The 17,208-nt window shown below is 37.3% G+C and overlaps 1 protein-coding gene across 4 annotated transcripts in view; it reads right to left on the bottom strand.

Annotated features, from left to right (window-relative positions):
• Window positions 1-17,208, bottom strand: part of fcho2 (FCH and mu domain containing endocytic adaptor 2) — a 208,967-nt gene that overhangs the window by 122,877 nt on the left and 68,882 nt on the right. For all 4 annotated transcript variants that reach the window (XM_059974581.1, XM_059974579.1, XM_059974578.1 and 1 more), the window contains 2 exons: window positions 10,911-11,009; window positions 7,383-7,479 (listed from right to left, as the gene is read on the bottom strand). In XM_059974581.1, coding sequence (XP_059830564.1) covers window positions 7,383-7,479; window positions 10,911-11,009 — 196 coding nt within the window. The remainder of the gene's footprint in view (window positions 1-7,382; window positions 7,480-10,910; window positions 11,010-17,208) is intronic.

Consider the following 17,208-nt stretch of genomic DNA (forward strand, 5'->3'; position numbering starts at 1 on the left):
AAATCTGGAGTAATGAGCAGTTTTGAACACACCTTACAAAGGATACAGATATATAGATTCCGAAGGATAAATTAAGAGGAGAAACTACACAAATTAAGAATAGATTTAATTGAATCTTCAAGACATCAAGAAAAACTGTTAGGGTAGGCAACATAAACAACTTTCATCTGGAGTCCAGAAGCAAAAGGCATGATTTAAAAAATTCTTCTAAGATTTTCAAGAGTGAGTTAGGAAATATTTCTTCACACAAAAGGTGGCATCTACATTTGTTAATTAACACTTGGTCGGTTGAATCTGAGACAGAGAGATTCTTGTAAACCAATGGAGATATATGCAGATTGGTCACAAATCAGCAATCATCTCTTTAACTAGTGGCATAGGGTTGAAGGATTTGAGCAAATATTTCTAAATTTCTAGTCAACAGTACCAGACCTGTATGACCACATATTTACAGGATAATTATTTCAAACGACTAACAAATTTCAGAGCTTAGACCTAGGTTAGAAAATTTATTTTTCCAAAATAAGAATCATTATAATATACAGGCAGTCCCCTGGTTACGAACAAGATCTGTTCCTAAATCTGTCTTTAAGTCGAATTTGTAGGTAAGTCAGAATAGGTACATACGGTTCTTATTTAGTGTCAGTTAGTCAAATCCCCAGAGGCGTTACCCCCAAGCAATAACATTAGCCTATCCTTTGATGCCTTATGCCCTGGTGCACTTTTTTCCTCTTTTGAAATCTAGGTCCTTTCAGGCATTTTTTTCCAAAATAAGCCAGTCTTGTCTACATTAAATATTTGGTCTGGCAAATAACCTTGCTCCTCAATAATTTTTTTCAACATTTCAGGAAAATCACTAGCAGCACTTACATCATCACTCGCTGCTTCACCATGCACTTTAATATTATGAAAATTTGCCCACACTTTGAAACGATTGAAGCAACCCCTACTCACAACAAATTCTTCATCACCTTCACTTGTTGCATGTGCAGCTTTTAAATCATTGAAAAGGCTTTGAGCCTTTTCTTACACTAAAGTAAGGCTAATAGGCATATTATGCTGATTTTGATCGTCTAACCAAATTATCTTTTCTTCAATATTTTATTGATTTCTTACATAAAAGAATACAGAGTACAGTAGGATATATTTTATATATATCGATTACAATATACTGGAATCATAAATATAGTCTCATTATCCCCATATCCATATAAATTAAATTTAAACATAATATTGAAAAAAGATAATTTTATTATGCAAAAAAATCTAAACCCACTACCAGAAAAAAAACAGCTGTTCAGTTTAAAAAAAAGGAAAAAATCCTTATCATATAGTAAAACATATTATTAGCCACTAAATTATCAATAGCCTTTTCATTTCAATAATTAAACCACTGTGTTGCTTAGTAATAATTGTAGCTTTCATCAGGGCAGGGCCTTTCACATGCTCCATTATTCTCACTTTATCCTTTAAAACTGTTCCAATCGTTGACCGAATGTAGCCTAACACTTTTCTAATGACCAATGGCGTTTCACCTCTTTCCGATTGCTTTATTATTTCAATTTTATTTTCAGTCGTGATCATTTACTGTGATAAATACTATAAGTACTGTGGCAGTTGGAGGTGTCATTTTTGGAGATGTAAAACCTATGTCAATTCTTAAAAGTGTACCTTATAGAATTTTTCTGGAAAAAATTGCAAGGTCATTTACATCAGTGCCATGATCCAACATTTAGACTTCAAATAATAAAATCAAAATAGGTCATTTATTCATTAGCACATTGCTCTTTATGTGACCTTACTGGGCACAAATTGACCATTAGGTATCACACAGGACAACAATCCAATATAGGAAGTACTTAATTAGTAGCAGAGAGCTCCAAAACATCATGAAACATGAAAATACTTTATGAATGTAGGTCTCTTCTTTTTTAAAATGTATATTCATAAAATATCAAAATGTGTAGCTACTACAGTTTACAAATAATCAGATTTCAGAGGAATAAATCTGAAACCAATAAACATTGCAAGGATGTAATGCTGAGGATTCATACGGCATTTGTCAGACTATATTTAGAGTGTAGTGAGCAATTTTTAGGTCCATATCTAATAAAGGGTGTGAAAGCATTGGAGAGGTGCAGATCAGGAGTACATGAACTATCCCAGAAATGAAAGGGTTAAATGTGTTTTTGATGATTCTGTGCCTGTACTTAATGAAGTTTAGATTTCTCATTGAAGTCTAACAAATATTGAAAGGTCTAAATCAAGTGGACATGCAGAAGATGTTCCCAATAGTCTAGGACCAAAGGACACAACCTCAGAATTAAAGAACATCCCTTCAGAACAGAGATGAGGAGGAATTTCTTTAGCTGGAGGGTGATGAATCTGTAGAATTCATTGCCACAAATGGCTGTGGAAGGCAAGTTATTGGGTATACTTAAAGCAGAGGTTGATAGGTACTTGATAGATTCTTAATAAGGGTGATGAAGGTTACTGGGAGAAGACAGAAGAATTGATTGAGAAGGAAAATAAATCAGCCATGATTGAATGGTTGAACAGTCTTGACGGGCCTAATGGCCTAATTATGCTCCTATGCTTTATGGTTTTACAGTCTTAAATGATAATACATAACCATCTGTAAGTTACAAGTAAATTCTCAGTTTTAAAAAGAGTACTTTTTTCAAAATTAATGTACAATAGCAGAATTATTTCACTATACTTTAACTTCTGTAATATCAGCAGCAACATCTTTTACAATTAGATCATACTTTCTAAATCTTGATGGAATTAAACTGGAGTCATTCAACCAAATTAAATACAGTACACAACAAATGGATAGGTTTGTCATCTTAGGGAATTCGTAAGAGTCTCTTTTAATGTAAAATACAATTCTTTAAAAAATTCTGTTTGAGCTAATAGCATACCTAGTAGTTCAATCTGTCCAAATCATGTGGAAAGTTATGCCAAAATTATCTCAAATTCCAACAAGAGTAGCAAAGTAGTAAGAACTAAAGCAAAAAAAAAGAGCAAAAATGTAATCAAGCAGCCAACCAAGTTTTATAACGAGGTATGTTTTTCAATTATGAAATCACGCATGACAGGACAGTTTTTACAATGCACATGCTTTAACTGTTGCCTGAGATGACAAGCCTTTGCGTGCCTGGCTTTGTGCCAGTTGACAACTCAGCGGGATGCAAGCACTCCTCACAGAGCATCACTTTTGAATTGTTTCTGCAGTAAAAAGTTGATTCAACCTCTCTCTGAAAAGCACTGAACCGACTATCATTCTGCTATTTAATCATGGCAAAACATGTTATTTTTTTGACAGCATTAAAGCCAGAGTGCAATTCTTAATGAACAGCATTATAGAAGTGGAATCTGAAATATTTTAGCCTCAACTAATACTGCATCAAAACAAAAGGTAACTGTTGTTATTTCAGTTTTGAGCTTCAACATAAAAGGTCAATTTTTGCATGCTAATTCCAGTGCCTGATGTCTTCCTGTTGTTTCTAACAAACATAAAATTATATCTGTACATATTGTAAGGACAGACCATGATAACTGGAGACCAGGAGGCAAATACATATATTATTAAAGAACATTTTTAAACACTAAATCAAGGCAGGTATTTCAAATATTTATGGCGCTTCAAAGGAAAATACTTTAGAAACTAAGATGTGTAAAATATAGTTATCTGAAACCTATGATCACAGATGACATTTTATTTAAATACACAGACCCCGCCCATTTCTAACTTTAAGAGAAACAATTCAAGAAGGGAAAGGGCGCCCTAATACACAACCTGCCATATTCACCCATCAATGACATATTTCATCACTGAATTTCACCAAAAGTAGTTAAATTACAAAATATGAAAGATAAGCAACTACAATAAATGTGGCAACATACAGATCAACTCTATCTTCATAAAATATCACAATCATTAATGTGAAATTTTATTTTTCAGAGATCTCTAGATTGATATACTAAATTACTTCTGTGAAACTTTCATATTCACGTAAACATTACAAGCCTCCTAAGATATCTTCATGATTGTTACTATTGCCTACAGTTTCTAAAGCAATTATGTCAGAAAATATTGGTGTTGATCTTGCAGCATATTAGTCCACATGCAGCAACAACAAGCCCATTCATTTCCATGGAGGTGAAGAGTTGTGAAGGACAGGTGCAAGTTTTGAAGTAATTTACATTATTTGGAATTAATTAAATGTATGTAATTGTTAAGATAACTAAACACCTCTAAATTAACAAATATTTTCCAATAATTCCAATAAATACTTGCAACTCTTTTAAAGATTAAACAGTTTTAAAAATTATGAATCACACATACATTCAAGCTCTTTTGATAATTTTGACAGCCAGTAGATCTCAGAGAATGGTTTAATTGGGTGTTAGAACTTTCTTCAGGTAGCTTGAGATATTCCTGGTGGCCCAGGATCTAGCTTCAAGAACTCATTCCTAAGCATTAACATTTCAGAGCATCTGTCTTAGGTCCAGCATGTAATTATCATTACAAAAAAGGCATGACAGAGCCTCTACTTTTCAGATAAGTTTGCATGATTTGGCATGTCATCTAAAACTTGGACAAACTTCTAAGATGCACATTGAAGAGTACAATGACTGGCTGCATCATAACCTGGTTTGGGACCGCCAATGTCCTTGAACGGTGGACACAATCCAGTTCATCACAGGTAAAGCCCTCTTGACCATTTGACATATTTACAAGAAGCGCTGTTGCAGGAAAGCAACGTTCATGATCAAGAACGCCCACTCTTCTCGCTGCTGCTAGCTGGAATGAGTACTGTCCCACATCACCAGGTTCAGGACCAGTTATAACCCTTCAACCATCAGGCTCTTGAAAAAGAGGGGATAACTTCACTCAATTCAATACTTAACTGATTGTACAATCTATCAACTAACTTTTAAGGACTCTTCAACTTGTGTTCTTGAATACATTGCTTATTTATTTAATATTATTCTTTTCTTTTTGTATTTGCAGTTCATTGCCTTTTTCACATTGGTTGTTTGTTCATCTCTGTCATTTGGTTTTTCATTGATTCTACTATTTTATTCTATTTACTGTGAATGCCTGCCAGAAAACAAATCTCACGTTAGTATATGGTAGTAAATGCTGTACTTTGACTACAGCATTTAATTTTGCATTGAAAGTGGTTTGTAAAGTCTACTTTAGAATGTACTATTCCTCATGATTCATTACAAAATTGTCTCTTGAATCAATTGTGCTACATGATGTGATCTGATTAATGGACTGAATCAAACCTACATTCATTCACCATTCAACCAACTATCATTTGCCAATCCTGCAGTTTTCTAATGACTGCACATTTTCTGCTTTGAGCAATCAAAGTCCTTCTTATCTTTTAAGATGATTCTGAAAAAAATTTAAGATCACATGCATTTAGACCTGTATAAAGAACACACTCAGGAGCACGATAAAATTTGGAAATGCTCTAGAATTGTGAAGCAAAGCAATTGACTAAACCTTCAGTTGATTACAGTAAGGCTTATGATAAATATTTCTGGATCAATCTGGAGGTGTACAAAATAATGAAAGGCATTGATCGTGTGGATAGTCAGAAGCTTTTTCCCAGGGCTGAAATGGCTAACACGGGAGGGCATAGTTTTAAGGTGCTTGGAAGTAGGTGCAGAGGAGACGTCAGGATTAAATTTTTTTACGCAGAGTGGTGAGTGCATGGAATGGGCTGCCTGCAGCAGTGGTGGAGGCAGAAACGATAGGGTCTTTTAAGAGACTCCTGGATGGATACATGGAGCTTAGAAAAATAGAGGGCTATGGGTATGCCCAGGTAGTTCTAAGGTAAGGACATGTTCGACACAGCTTTGTGGGCTGAAGGGCCTGTATTGTGCTATAGGTTTTCTATGTTTCTACATCTCTAATTTACTTTTAAGGTACTACCATTGCAAACTTTAAAATGCTTTAACTATTTCATTATATTTGACCTATTTTATCTGAGACATTTAAAATGAGCATAGGTTCAAGTTGGTCTATGAATTGCAAAGGATTCATAAGACAATTGATATGTTGACTGTTTATTTCCCTCTAGAGATGTAGCCTGACCTGTGAGATCTTCCAACAATTTGTGTGCTACTTGTGATAGATCAACGTTTATCTTTCTTGAGTTATCCTTGAGTACATATTTGTTTGATCATAAAAAATGCACATTGTTTTATGAAAATAAAATTACTGTCGGCCATTTTAAAGAATAAATGCCAGCCCTCCTTTGCAAAAACAAATATATGTATTCACATGCACACAGTGGCATAAGCCAGAAAAATGACTGTTCCCATTAATCCTGAAAGTAAGGCAGCAACAATATTACATTTTCATACAAGGGACATTTCTACATTGCGTACAAACTAGCAATATATATTTTTCATTTCTTGGCTACCTGTTGGGCAATGTTTCTTGAGGCAAAGATTAAAGAATATTTAAGTGCTTTGATGGTAATCACTAAATCATTACCACCACATTCAAAAGTAGAAGCACTGGACGGAAATTGACAGGATAGAACAAGGGACATAAGCAATCAACCAGTTATAATTGAAACAAGGAATGGTGGTTCATTAATACTCCAACCACTAAGGCTACAGAAGGGTAATCACTACTGAAAACCATGAGTGAAGTCAATAGATTTTTGGTCATTAAGGGAGTCTTAGAATACAGGTAAGATCAAGCAGGTAAGTGAAGCTGGAGTACATTTATCTAACTGAATTATAATCTTATTGAATTTTACTGAGAATATAAAAAGCCATTACCTAACTGAATCATAATCTCACTGAATTTTACCAAGCAAACTTGACGGCTTATCAACTTCCTCCTGCTCTTACCCTTTATTGTCAAAATTTATTTTCTTCAGAACAGTAAGTGGCAAATGATCTGAACATCAATCCACTGATTTTTCCACAAATGATCTGCTTATTTTCTGTTTTCTATTTTTATGTCAGAATTCAAGAATCTGGATTATTTCATTTTTAAACAAATAATTATTACTGTATTGAAGATGGATTTAGCAAAGAATTTTCATGATACAATATTTCATTAAACTATAAAAACAAAAGCTGATCAGCCCCTACAACTTAGGTAAATAGAGTTCACACACACAATGCTTTGAAACAAAATAATCTGAATTTATATAGTCTCAAAGTATCTTGGTGCTTCGTGGAAAACATATTTCTTTGAAATCAAGTCGCTATTTCTTTCAAACGTTAAGATGAATGTAATGCCAAAATTCTGAATTTAGAAATGATATGAATATAAATATGTTCATATTTTCCTTTACTCAACAGAAGAGAACTCAGTACCACACAAAATTGATTCTTACCAGGTCTGTCTTTACCAGTGCCTTTTGTTTCAGCAAACTTGTGTATCAAACTTTCAACTGTAGTATTCTCAATATTCTGTACCAATTCTTCATGTACCTAAAAACAAAAAAGTTTATTTTTAAATGATAGATTAAAATATAACTGTAATGAAACTACTTGCAGGAGTGAAAGTTGTAGAAAGCCTGTAGTCAATAACATTCAACAGGATTTGAAAGCTAAAAATAGCTACAACAAATAATGAAAATATAAATTTAAAGAACAAAAATAGAAAAAAAAAGAAAATGAATGAAAATAGATGGTAGATTTTACAATGATTAAAGATTGATAGGTTAGTCCATTACACTTATGAGAATATATTACTGACGCACTTGGACTAAATACTTATTATTTGGAACTCTTCTCCCATCTTTACAGTAGCCGGTCAGTAAACTGGTATTAGGGAGGATTCACTATATTTGACAAAATTACCAACTTTCTTGAGAGATTAGTCAATAACATGTTTTTCATAGACATTATAGGCATTGAGATCATTTCCAAGGCCACTTCATGAAATACAGTGGATTCTGGTTAATTGGGACACATCAGGTTCAGTATATTTTCACCTAAATAAGCAGTGACCCATTCAGCCAAAGTTTTATGGAAGTAGTTAAAAACATATAAAAAAAGATAAACTGAGTAACAAATTATGCATTTAAATGAAAAACAGAACAAATTAGAATACTACTTATATTATTTGAAAACTACAAATTAGAATAATATCAATACTACTACAATACTATAAAACTGTGTTCCTAATAGTTATCAATGGATGAATTCATCCAGTATACAGCACTGTGATCTTTTAACTGTATAATCAGCGGAGACACCTAATGAATTCCCTTCATTGCCTTCCTGCATGAAGTAGAGTGGTAATCCAATAATAAATCCTTGCACTCACTTTCATGGCTGTTGAAAAAGATGTCAGTAGATTTTCTTCAATTGCTTCAAGAATATGGTTCAACAGTTTTCTGCGGTATGTCTGTAAATTTTTTTATGATTCCCAAATCCATTGGCTACACCAAGGATGTTGTATTAGCAGGCAGAAATTCCTGCTGAATGTTCCTCAAACATTATAAATTAGGGTGTACTGGACAGTTGTCAACAAGCATAAGAATTTTTCTTGATTTCTGCTGTAGCTCTACATCCTAACTCATCAGCCATTTCTTAAAAATTTCAGAAGTCAATCCGTACATTCTTTTTAGCACAGTACTCAATTGGTAAACTATCCATTCTTAGCCCCTTAAAACATTTAGCCTAAATGTTTTTTCCAATAACACATTTACACACAAGTGACTACTTAAAAATTGTTCACTCTCAACACAGTGCATAAGTGCATACGACAGACGCTAGTTGGAAAGTGCTCAACAAGTCTCCTGTCCCAATTAAGTATGGACAAATGAACAAAGGAAATTCTGGCTATTTTCTCAATTAGTTTTGCTCTTTAAGGGTTGTCCCAAAAAAGCAGTTGCCCCTATTTACTGATGGCCCAATTAACTACAATCCACTGTACTTATAAACAGTCTTGAAACCTTGGAAATGTTGAAAGGCAGAAGCATTAGTACTCATTAGACCAATTCTGAAGTGGGGTGACATTGTATAGATTTGATTTTGGAATCCTACTATTTCTCAGTCTAAAGAGGGAGTGGCAAAAGAATCACTGGAGGCAGTTCATCAACTATTGAATAAGATAAACATCATTAGATTGTGGGCAGATAAACCACAAATTAACAAAGTAAGATTCCATATTAATGGTAAAATAGATATAATAGCAAGACATGAAGTGGAAAAAAAGTAAAATAAAATTCAAGTTGATGCACACATATTTAGAAAGTAAAATTGCAGAGCAGCAAATAGAAGAAAATAGGATGTCTGATGCAAAATACTGAATTAAAGTCATAGGATGTCACAATCAAATAGTTCAGTTGTGTTGTCAGAAAATTTCTTGATAAACTCAGAAAACCTTCAAGAAAGGACAATTTCTACAAACAGTACAAGGAAGAGTCACAAAGAGGCTTTGATTTTCTATATTCTGTATAGAAAATGTTATGTTCATCACAACATAAAGGTCAACTGGCTAATCAAGTTTATCACATCTCAGAGAGTAGTCCAAGCCCATTAATTTTCCCTGATATCTATTCCTCCTAAATTCCCAAAAATTAACTTGTTTCTACTGTTATGAATGCAGCACAGCTCTGAGGGGCCGAAGGGGTGGGGGGAGCCCCCTCCTTTGTGAGAATCGCAAGAGCATTATTGGGCTGGCTCAGAGAAATGAGAGAGACCTGGCCATTGTCTCCTGGAGACCACGTTTGTGGATTGGGGACTATGCTATGTGCAAGCCCTCGGGCAAAGTGGGCTGGTTGAGAGAGGGATTGCATCATCCCATCCTGATTGACATCTGAGACCCCGTGAGGAAGTATAAAAGAGGGTCTGGGGGAACAACCCCTTTCAGACGCACGAGAAGAAACGCTAACGATCCCGTAGTAGCTGGAAGCCATTTGAAGGAAGCCACGTGCGTTCGGTTCCCTCGCCTGGGGGCCGGTGGCAGGTACCACAGAAACGATTTTCTTGAACTAACAATGGGGAACCAATTTTCCCAATTCAACAGATTTGCTTCATAAAAGACCCTGGCAAGTTTCTTTTCTCACAAATCTCTCTCTCTTCAACAAGTGAAAACCCAGCGGTCCCCAAAGGCTGAAGCCTGCAGGAACTGAGTGACTTTTATATTTCCATCGGACAATATATTATCCCCTAGACAAACGATCGAGCTATTTCTTATTGATGATTATTATTATTCCCGCGCTTTTAGATTGAGTATTGACGACGTATATTATCTGAATGTTTGTATTAATCTTATTTTCTTATTTTTGTGCCCCTTTATAAATAAACACTTTTAAAAATAGTACCATCAGACTTCAACGGACCTCTCTATCTTTGCTGGTAAGTAATCCAGTTACGGGAATTCGTAACACTACCGCCTATCTACATTACAATTTACAGCAGCCAATTTACTAGAAACCCACCCACTATTGAAATGTGGGAAGCAACTGGCAGGCCCAGAAGAAGCGTGTGGACATAGAGAGATCACACAAAACCTACAGTAATCACTGGAGATCGTATTTGAAACTGGATCATTGGATCTGTGATACAGCTCTACTAGCTGCATCACTATGATGCCTTCAACACTTGGGAATCACTGGTTGCCATACATAGCTAATTACACTTTATGGAAACGATTTCACATAGAGATTTATTTTTCCCTAAATCTTTGTTGGGTGAATTCACATATTGCTAGGCAACTATATGTTATACATCAGCAGAATCTACAAAATGTCTCTTGGCACTATTTATAAATGTGCCTTTGAATAGATGGTAAATCAATGGCCTCAAGTTTCAAATTTTCTTGAGGCTCATGTTACAAGAAGAAACCTGGAAAACTTGACAATATTCTATTTGATATTTTTCATAACTCATTATAGGTAGTAACCTACCTGTCCAATCTGTATGTGAGTTTCTTCTATAGATTGTGTGAAAGAACTCAATATTTCTTTCATATGCTTAAGATGTGCTTCTTCAATTTCCTGAAATTTCTGATGTAAATAAGTACAACATTAAAACTAAATTCCATTTTTCATAATTCAAAGTGTAAACAAAAAGCTAACAAATGTATGAAAGGCAGCAATTAAAAATAAATGAAGCAACATCAAATAACACAGTATTGTGCCATTAAATTTGACAGTGCCAAAGATCCTGGAATTTGACACTAATTGCAAACAAAAAATAACATTCACACGTAAAAACTGAATTACTCTAAATTATGTTGATGAATAAGCACTGAGGACCCAGTTTCAATAAGAAACCAAAGACAAACATAAACAAGATTAAGTGTCTCTGAAATGATATTTAGTTATTGTATAAAGGTTCATAAACCTAGGAAGTAAGCAATAGATGGCAATATCTGGGATACAATGCTTTATCATTCGTGTGCTTTGAACATACGGCTTTATCTTTTACTTAAATTCCATATACAGCAAAAATATGACTTGGCAATCAACTATTTGCAAATGATGAAACATTAACGGGCAATGAAGTTCTTATGAACTTTAAATCGCGATGAGATCCAATATTAAAAATATTTTCTCACAGCATAGTAACATAGCAAGCAGTATTATAAAGAAACAAACATCTAATTCATGATGCAGATAAAAAAATCAATTCATGATGCAGATAACTCATCAGCACTGCAAGGCATTTTTTGTTAAATAGAAAGTACCATCACTCACCAACGACTATCCTCACTATTTTCTCAACCTCTTACATACCTTCTAAAAGCCCGTATGTATGCTTCAGAAAAAGAAAAAAAAAGATTTTATCCTGGCAACCATTCAAACGGTCTCTTCAAGGGTGGCCTTCCTTCCATATTGGTAAGGTCACTATTAAGATCATTCCAATACTATTGACCCATGTTTAAAAAATCAAGTTTTAGGTCATGCTGGCTCTTGGGATTAGGACATCACTTCTTATCTTGAAGCCACTATATAACTTTTACAGAAAATAATATATTCTACTGGATAAAAGACATCTTGTGTGCTGAAATTCTCGCATTAAACAAATGTTAATTTGGCATACAACTTGAAAGCCACAATGTTGGTTAATAGAGCAAATGGAAAACTTCTTCTTTTGCAATTGTGGCCACCACAAGAAATATATTTGCTTAGGTGCATGCCTTTTCCCATTCAAATAAGAGTATTTCACAATTCCTGTTGTTTCCCAGCTTTTCCTGCATTGAGGCACTACTCTCTTTGGTATTTCTCTCATCCACAATGTTCATCACATGCAAATTCAGTCATCTTACTCTAGACGTCTTTCTTGTTGCATGTTTCCACAGACACTACGCACTTCATCTTATTCAATACCTATTCATCTTCATTCATGTCTATCCTTGCAAAAAGTATCATATCAGGGCTTATTTTTAAACCATGCATTTAATACAAAAGGCTCACACAAGGCTTTCAATGTTTTTCAATACATAATCTGCTGGAAGCACTCAATAGGTTGAGCAGCTTCAGTGGGAAGAAAGAAATTGTTGATGTTTTGAGCTGAAACCCTGCGTTGAGAAAAATGAGATGGCCAGCAAAACAAAGAGAAGGGAAGTGGCAAGAAATGATTCTGAAGCAACTGGTGGACTCATGAGTGGTGTAAAATTACCGCAGGTATTGCCAGATAGGTACTAGTAGAAGGGTGTGGCATGTGAGTGATTGATGTAGACAGATATGGTGAGAGAAAAAAGTAAAAAGAACTGATGGAGCGAAGAAGGAGGAAGTATGAGGATAGAAGATGGCTGCTGGAGAGAGATGAGCAGGAATACAAGTGCTACCAGAGCTGGATTCAGATGATAAACACAAGAGATTCTGTAGATGCTAGAAATCTAGAGCAATACACACAAAATGCTGGAGGACCTCAGCAGGTTAAGAAGCATCTACGGAGAAGAATAAATAGTCAACATTTTGGACCGAGACTCTTCTTCAGGACTGGAAATGAAGGGGGAAGAAGCCAGAATAAGAAGGTGGGAGGTGTGGAGGGAAAAGAGTACAAGCTGATAGATGATAGGGATGATAGGTGAAATCAAGTGAGGGTAAAGGTTTTTTTTTGGAGAAGGAAGTCGGAGAATCGGAATGGGAGAGCAGCAGAAGCCATTTTGATTCTTTCTTCTTCTCATCAGAGTTAAGAGAGGTGGGACTTCACAGGCGTGTGACGTCGGGCAGTGAAGCGGGGAAGATTTAAAAAGGACACAGCCTTATACAGCAGGTAGTGTCGTTTGCAGGCAGCAGAGTGAGCCGGGAGTAGAGTGAAGGTTTAAGGGCTTTGGCTCAACAGGATTAGGCAGAAACGGGCGAGGCAAGGTAGATTAGGTTTCAGGTTTTTCCTATTATTTGAGGAAAGGGGAAATTATGAGTGTGAGGGCAGCTTATTTTCACGGTGTCGGATGCAGGAGTCTCCTAGCCTCCCAGTCGTCCACATCTGCGCCAGGTGCGCAAAGCTGCAGTTCCTAAGGGACCGTGTTAGGGAACTGGAGCTGCAGCTCGATGACCTTCGTCTGGTCAGGGAGAATGAGGAGTCGATACAGAGGAGTTACAGGCATGTGGTCACACCGGGGCCACGGGAGGCAGACAGGTGGGTCACAGTTAGGAGGGGGAAGGGGAAGAGTCAGGTACTAGACAGTGCTCCAGTGGCTGTACCCCTTGACAATAAGTACTCCTGTTTGAGCACAGTTGGTGGGGGACAGCCTACCTGGGGGAAGCAACAGTGGCCGTGCCTCCAGCACAGAGTCCGGCCCTGTAGCTCAGAAGGGTAGGGAAAGGAAGAGGAAGGAAGTAGTATTAGGGGACTCCATAGTTAGAGGGTCAGATAGGCTATTCTGTGGATGCAATCAGGAGTCCCAGATGGTAGTTTGCCTCCCTGGTGCCAGGGTCCGGGATGTTTCTAATTGTGTCCAAGATATCCTGAATTGGGATGGTGAGGAGCCAGAGGTCGTGGTACATATAGGTACCAATGACATAGGTAGGAAAAGGGAAGAGGTCCTGAAAGGAGAATATAGGGAGTTAGGAAGGCAGTTGAGAAGAAGGACCACAAAGGTAGTATCTCGGGATTACTGCCTGTGCCATGCAACAGTGACAGTAAGAATGGAATGAGGTGGAGGATAAATGCATGGCTGAGGGATTGGAGCAGGGGGCAGGGATTCAAGTTTCTGGATCATTGGGACCTCTTTTGGGGCAGGTGTGACCTGTACAAAAAGGATGGGTTACACTTGAAACATAGGGGGACCAATATCCTGCCGGGGAGATTTGCTAAGGCTACTGGAAGACTTTAAACTAGAATGGTTGGGGGGTGGGAATCAATTTGAAGAGACTAGGGGAGAGGAGGTTAGTTCACAAATAGAGAAAGCAAGTAGACAGTGTGTGAGGGTATTCTTTTCTTCGGTATTCACTAAGGAGAAAGATATTGAATCGTGTAAGGTAAGGGAAACAAGTAGGGTAGTTATGGAAATTATGATGATTAAAGAGGAGGAAGTACTGGAGCTTTTAAAGAATATAAAAGTGGATAAGTCTCCAGGTCCTGACAGGATATTCCCTAGGACCTTGAGGGAAGTTAGTGTAGAAATAGCAGGGGCTCTTACAGAAATATTTCAAATGTCATTAGAAATGGGGATGGTGCTGGACGATTGGCATATTGCTCATGTGGTTCCATTGTTTAAAAAGGGTTCTAATAGTAAACCTAGCAATTATCAGCCTGTAAGTTTGACATCAGTGGTGGGTAAATTAATGGAAAGTATCCTGAGAGATGGTATATATAATTATCTGGATAGACAGGGTCTGATTAGGAGCAGTCAACATGGACTTGTGCATGGAAGGTCATGCTTGACAAATCTTATTGAATTTTTTTGAAGAGGTTACTAGGAAAGTTGACAAGGGTAAAGCAGTGGATATTGTCTATATGGACTTCAGTAAGGCCTTTGACAAGGTTCCACACGGAAGGTTAGTTAGGAAGGTTCAATTGTTAGGTATTAATATTGAAGTAGTAAAATGGATTCAACAATGGCTGGATGGGAGATGCCAGAGAGTAGTGGTGGATAACTGTTTTGTCAGGTTGGAGGCCGGTGACTACTGGTGTGCCTCAGGAATCTGTACTGGGTCCAATGTTGTTTGTCATATACATTAATGATCTGGATGATGGAATGGTAAATTGGATTAGTAAGTATGCAGATGATACTAAGATAGGTGGCGTTGTGGATAATGAAGTAGGTTTGCAAAGCTTCCAGAGAGATTTAGGCCAGTTAGAAGAGTGGACTGAAAGATGGCAGATGGAGTTTAATGCTGATGTGTGAGGTGCTGCATTTTGGTAGGACTAATCAAAATAGGACATACATGGTAAACGGTAGGGCATTGAGGAATGCAGTAGAACAGAGTGACCTAGGAATAATGGTGCATAGTTCCCTGAAGGTGGAACCTCATGTGGATAGGGTGGTGAAGAAAGCTTTTAGTATGTTGGCCTTTATAAATCAGAGCATTGAGTATAGGAGTTGGGATTTAATGTTAAAGTTGCACAAGGCATTGGTGAGACCAAATTTGGATTATTGTGTACAGTTCTGGTCACCGAATTAAAGGAAAGATGTCAACAAAATAGAGTACAGAGGAGATTTACTAGATTGTTACCTGGGTTTCAGCACTTAAGTTACAGAGAAAGGTTGAACAAGTTAGGTCTTTATTCTCTGGAGAGTAGAAGGTTGAGGGGGGACTTGATAGAGGTATTTAAAATTATGAGGGGGATAGATAGAGTTGACGTGGATAGGCTTTTTCCATTGAGAGTAGGGGAGATTCAAACAAGAGAACATGAGTTGAGAGTTAAAGGGCAAAAGTTTAGGGGTAACATGAGGGGGCACTTCTTTACTCAGAGAGCGGTAGCTGTGTGGAACAAGCTTCCAGTAGAAGTGGTAGAGGCAGGTTCAATTTTGTCACTTAAAAAACATTGGATAGGTATATGGACAGGAAAGGATTGGAGGGTTATGGGCTGAGTGCAGGTCAGTGGGACTAGGTGAGAGTAAGCGTTCGGCACGGACTAGAAGGGCCGAGATGGCCTGTTTCCGTGCTGTAATTGTGATATGGTGATATGGGTGAGTGGGGTGAGTGCTGATTAAGTAAGAAGCTGGGAGGTGATAGGCAGAAGAGATAAAGAGCTGAAAAAAAGGGTGGACAGTAAACCATGTGAGAAAGGAAAGGAGGAGGGGCACCAGATGGGCAGGTGAGGAAAAAAGAAGGGGTATGAGAGGAGCTAGAATGCGGACTGGAAAAAGAGAGAAGGAGCGGGGAGAGATTATTGGAAGTTAGAGAAATCAGTGTTCATGCCATCAAGTTGGAGGCTATCCAGATGGAATATAAAATCTTGCTCCTCCATCCTGAGTGTGGCCTCATCATGGCTTTAGAGGAGGGCATTGACAAACATGGTGGAATAGGAATGAGAAGTCAAACTGAAGTAGGAGGCCACCAGGATAAGTAAAGGAGGTGAGAATGGGAAAGCAAATGTGAACAACCATTAGAACCAGATAGGGAGTGGAAGGGGGGATGTGCGGGAGGGGAATCCTGTGTGTAAAATGGGTGCATGGAGCCAGGAGGGGAAGGTGACAAGCATGAGTGAAGGAGTAACATAGGGGAAGGGTTAGGAGGAGGACAAAAATGAGAGGACTGGTTAATCAGAAAAAGGGGAGATTGACGGGGAAGAGGAGTGGGGTGGATTGACCAAAATTGGGAAATTCAGTATTCACGTTGTAAACTATCCAGGAGGAATATGACACGTTGCTCCTCCAGTTTTCATTGGGCCTCGTCATGACTGTGGAGAAGGCCAAGGATGGACAAATCAGTGTGTAAATGGGGAGGAGAGTAGAAATGGTCTGACACAGGGAGATGGTCACTGTGTATAGGTGTTTTGTGGTATGGTTGCCAAGACTGTGCTTGGTCTCATCAATATAGAGAAGGTCACTCCAGGAGCAGCAAAAGCAGTAGACAAAGTTGGAGGAGATGCATGTGAACTTCTGCCTCACCTGAATGATTGGTTACATCCCTGGCTGGTGGTAAGGGAAGAGATGTAAGAGTAATTGTAACATCTACTGTGAGGACAGCGGAAAGTACAAGAGGAAAGGGAGAGATTTCAATATAATCACTTGATCAGCATTGATCAGATTTTAAACCTGCTTTTATTTCATAAATGATTTAATGAATTTAATAGATACAGCTT

The sequence above is a fragment of the Hypanus sabinus genome, chromosome 7 (genome assembly GCF_030144855.1).
Source record: "Hypanus sabinus isolate sHypSab1 chromosome 7, sHypSab1.hap1, whole genome shotgun sequence".
Classification (NCBI taxonomy): Eukaryota; Metazoa; Chordata; class Chondrichthyes; order Myliobatiformes; family Dasyatidae; genus Hypanus; species Hypanus sabinus.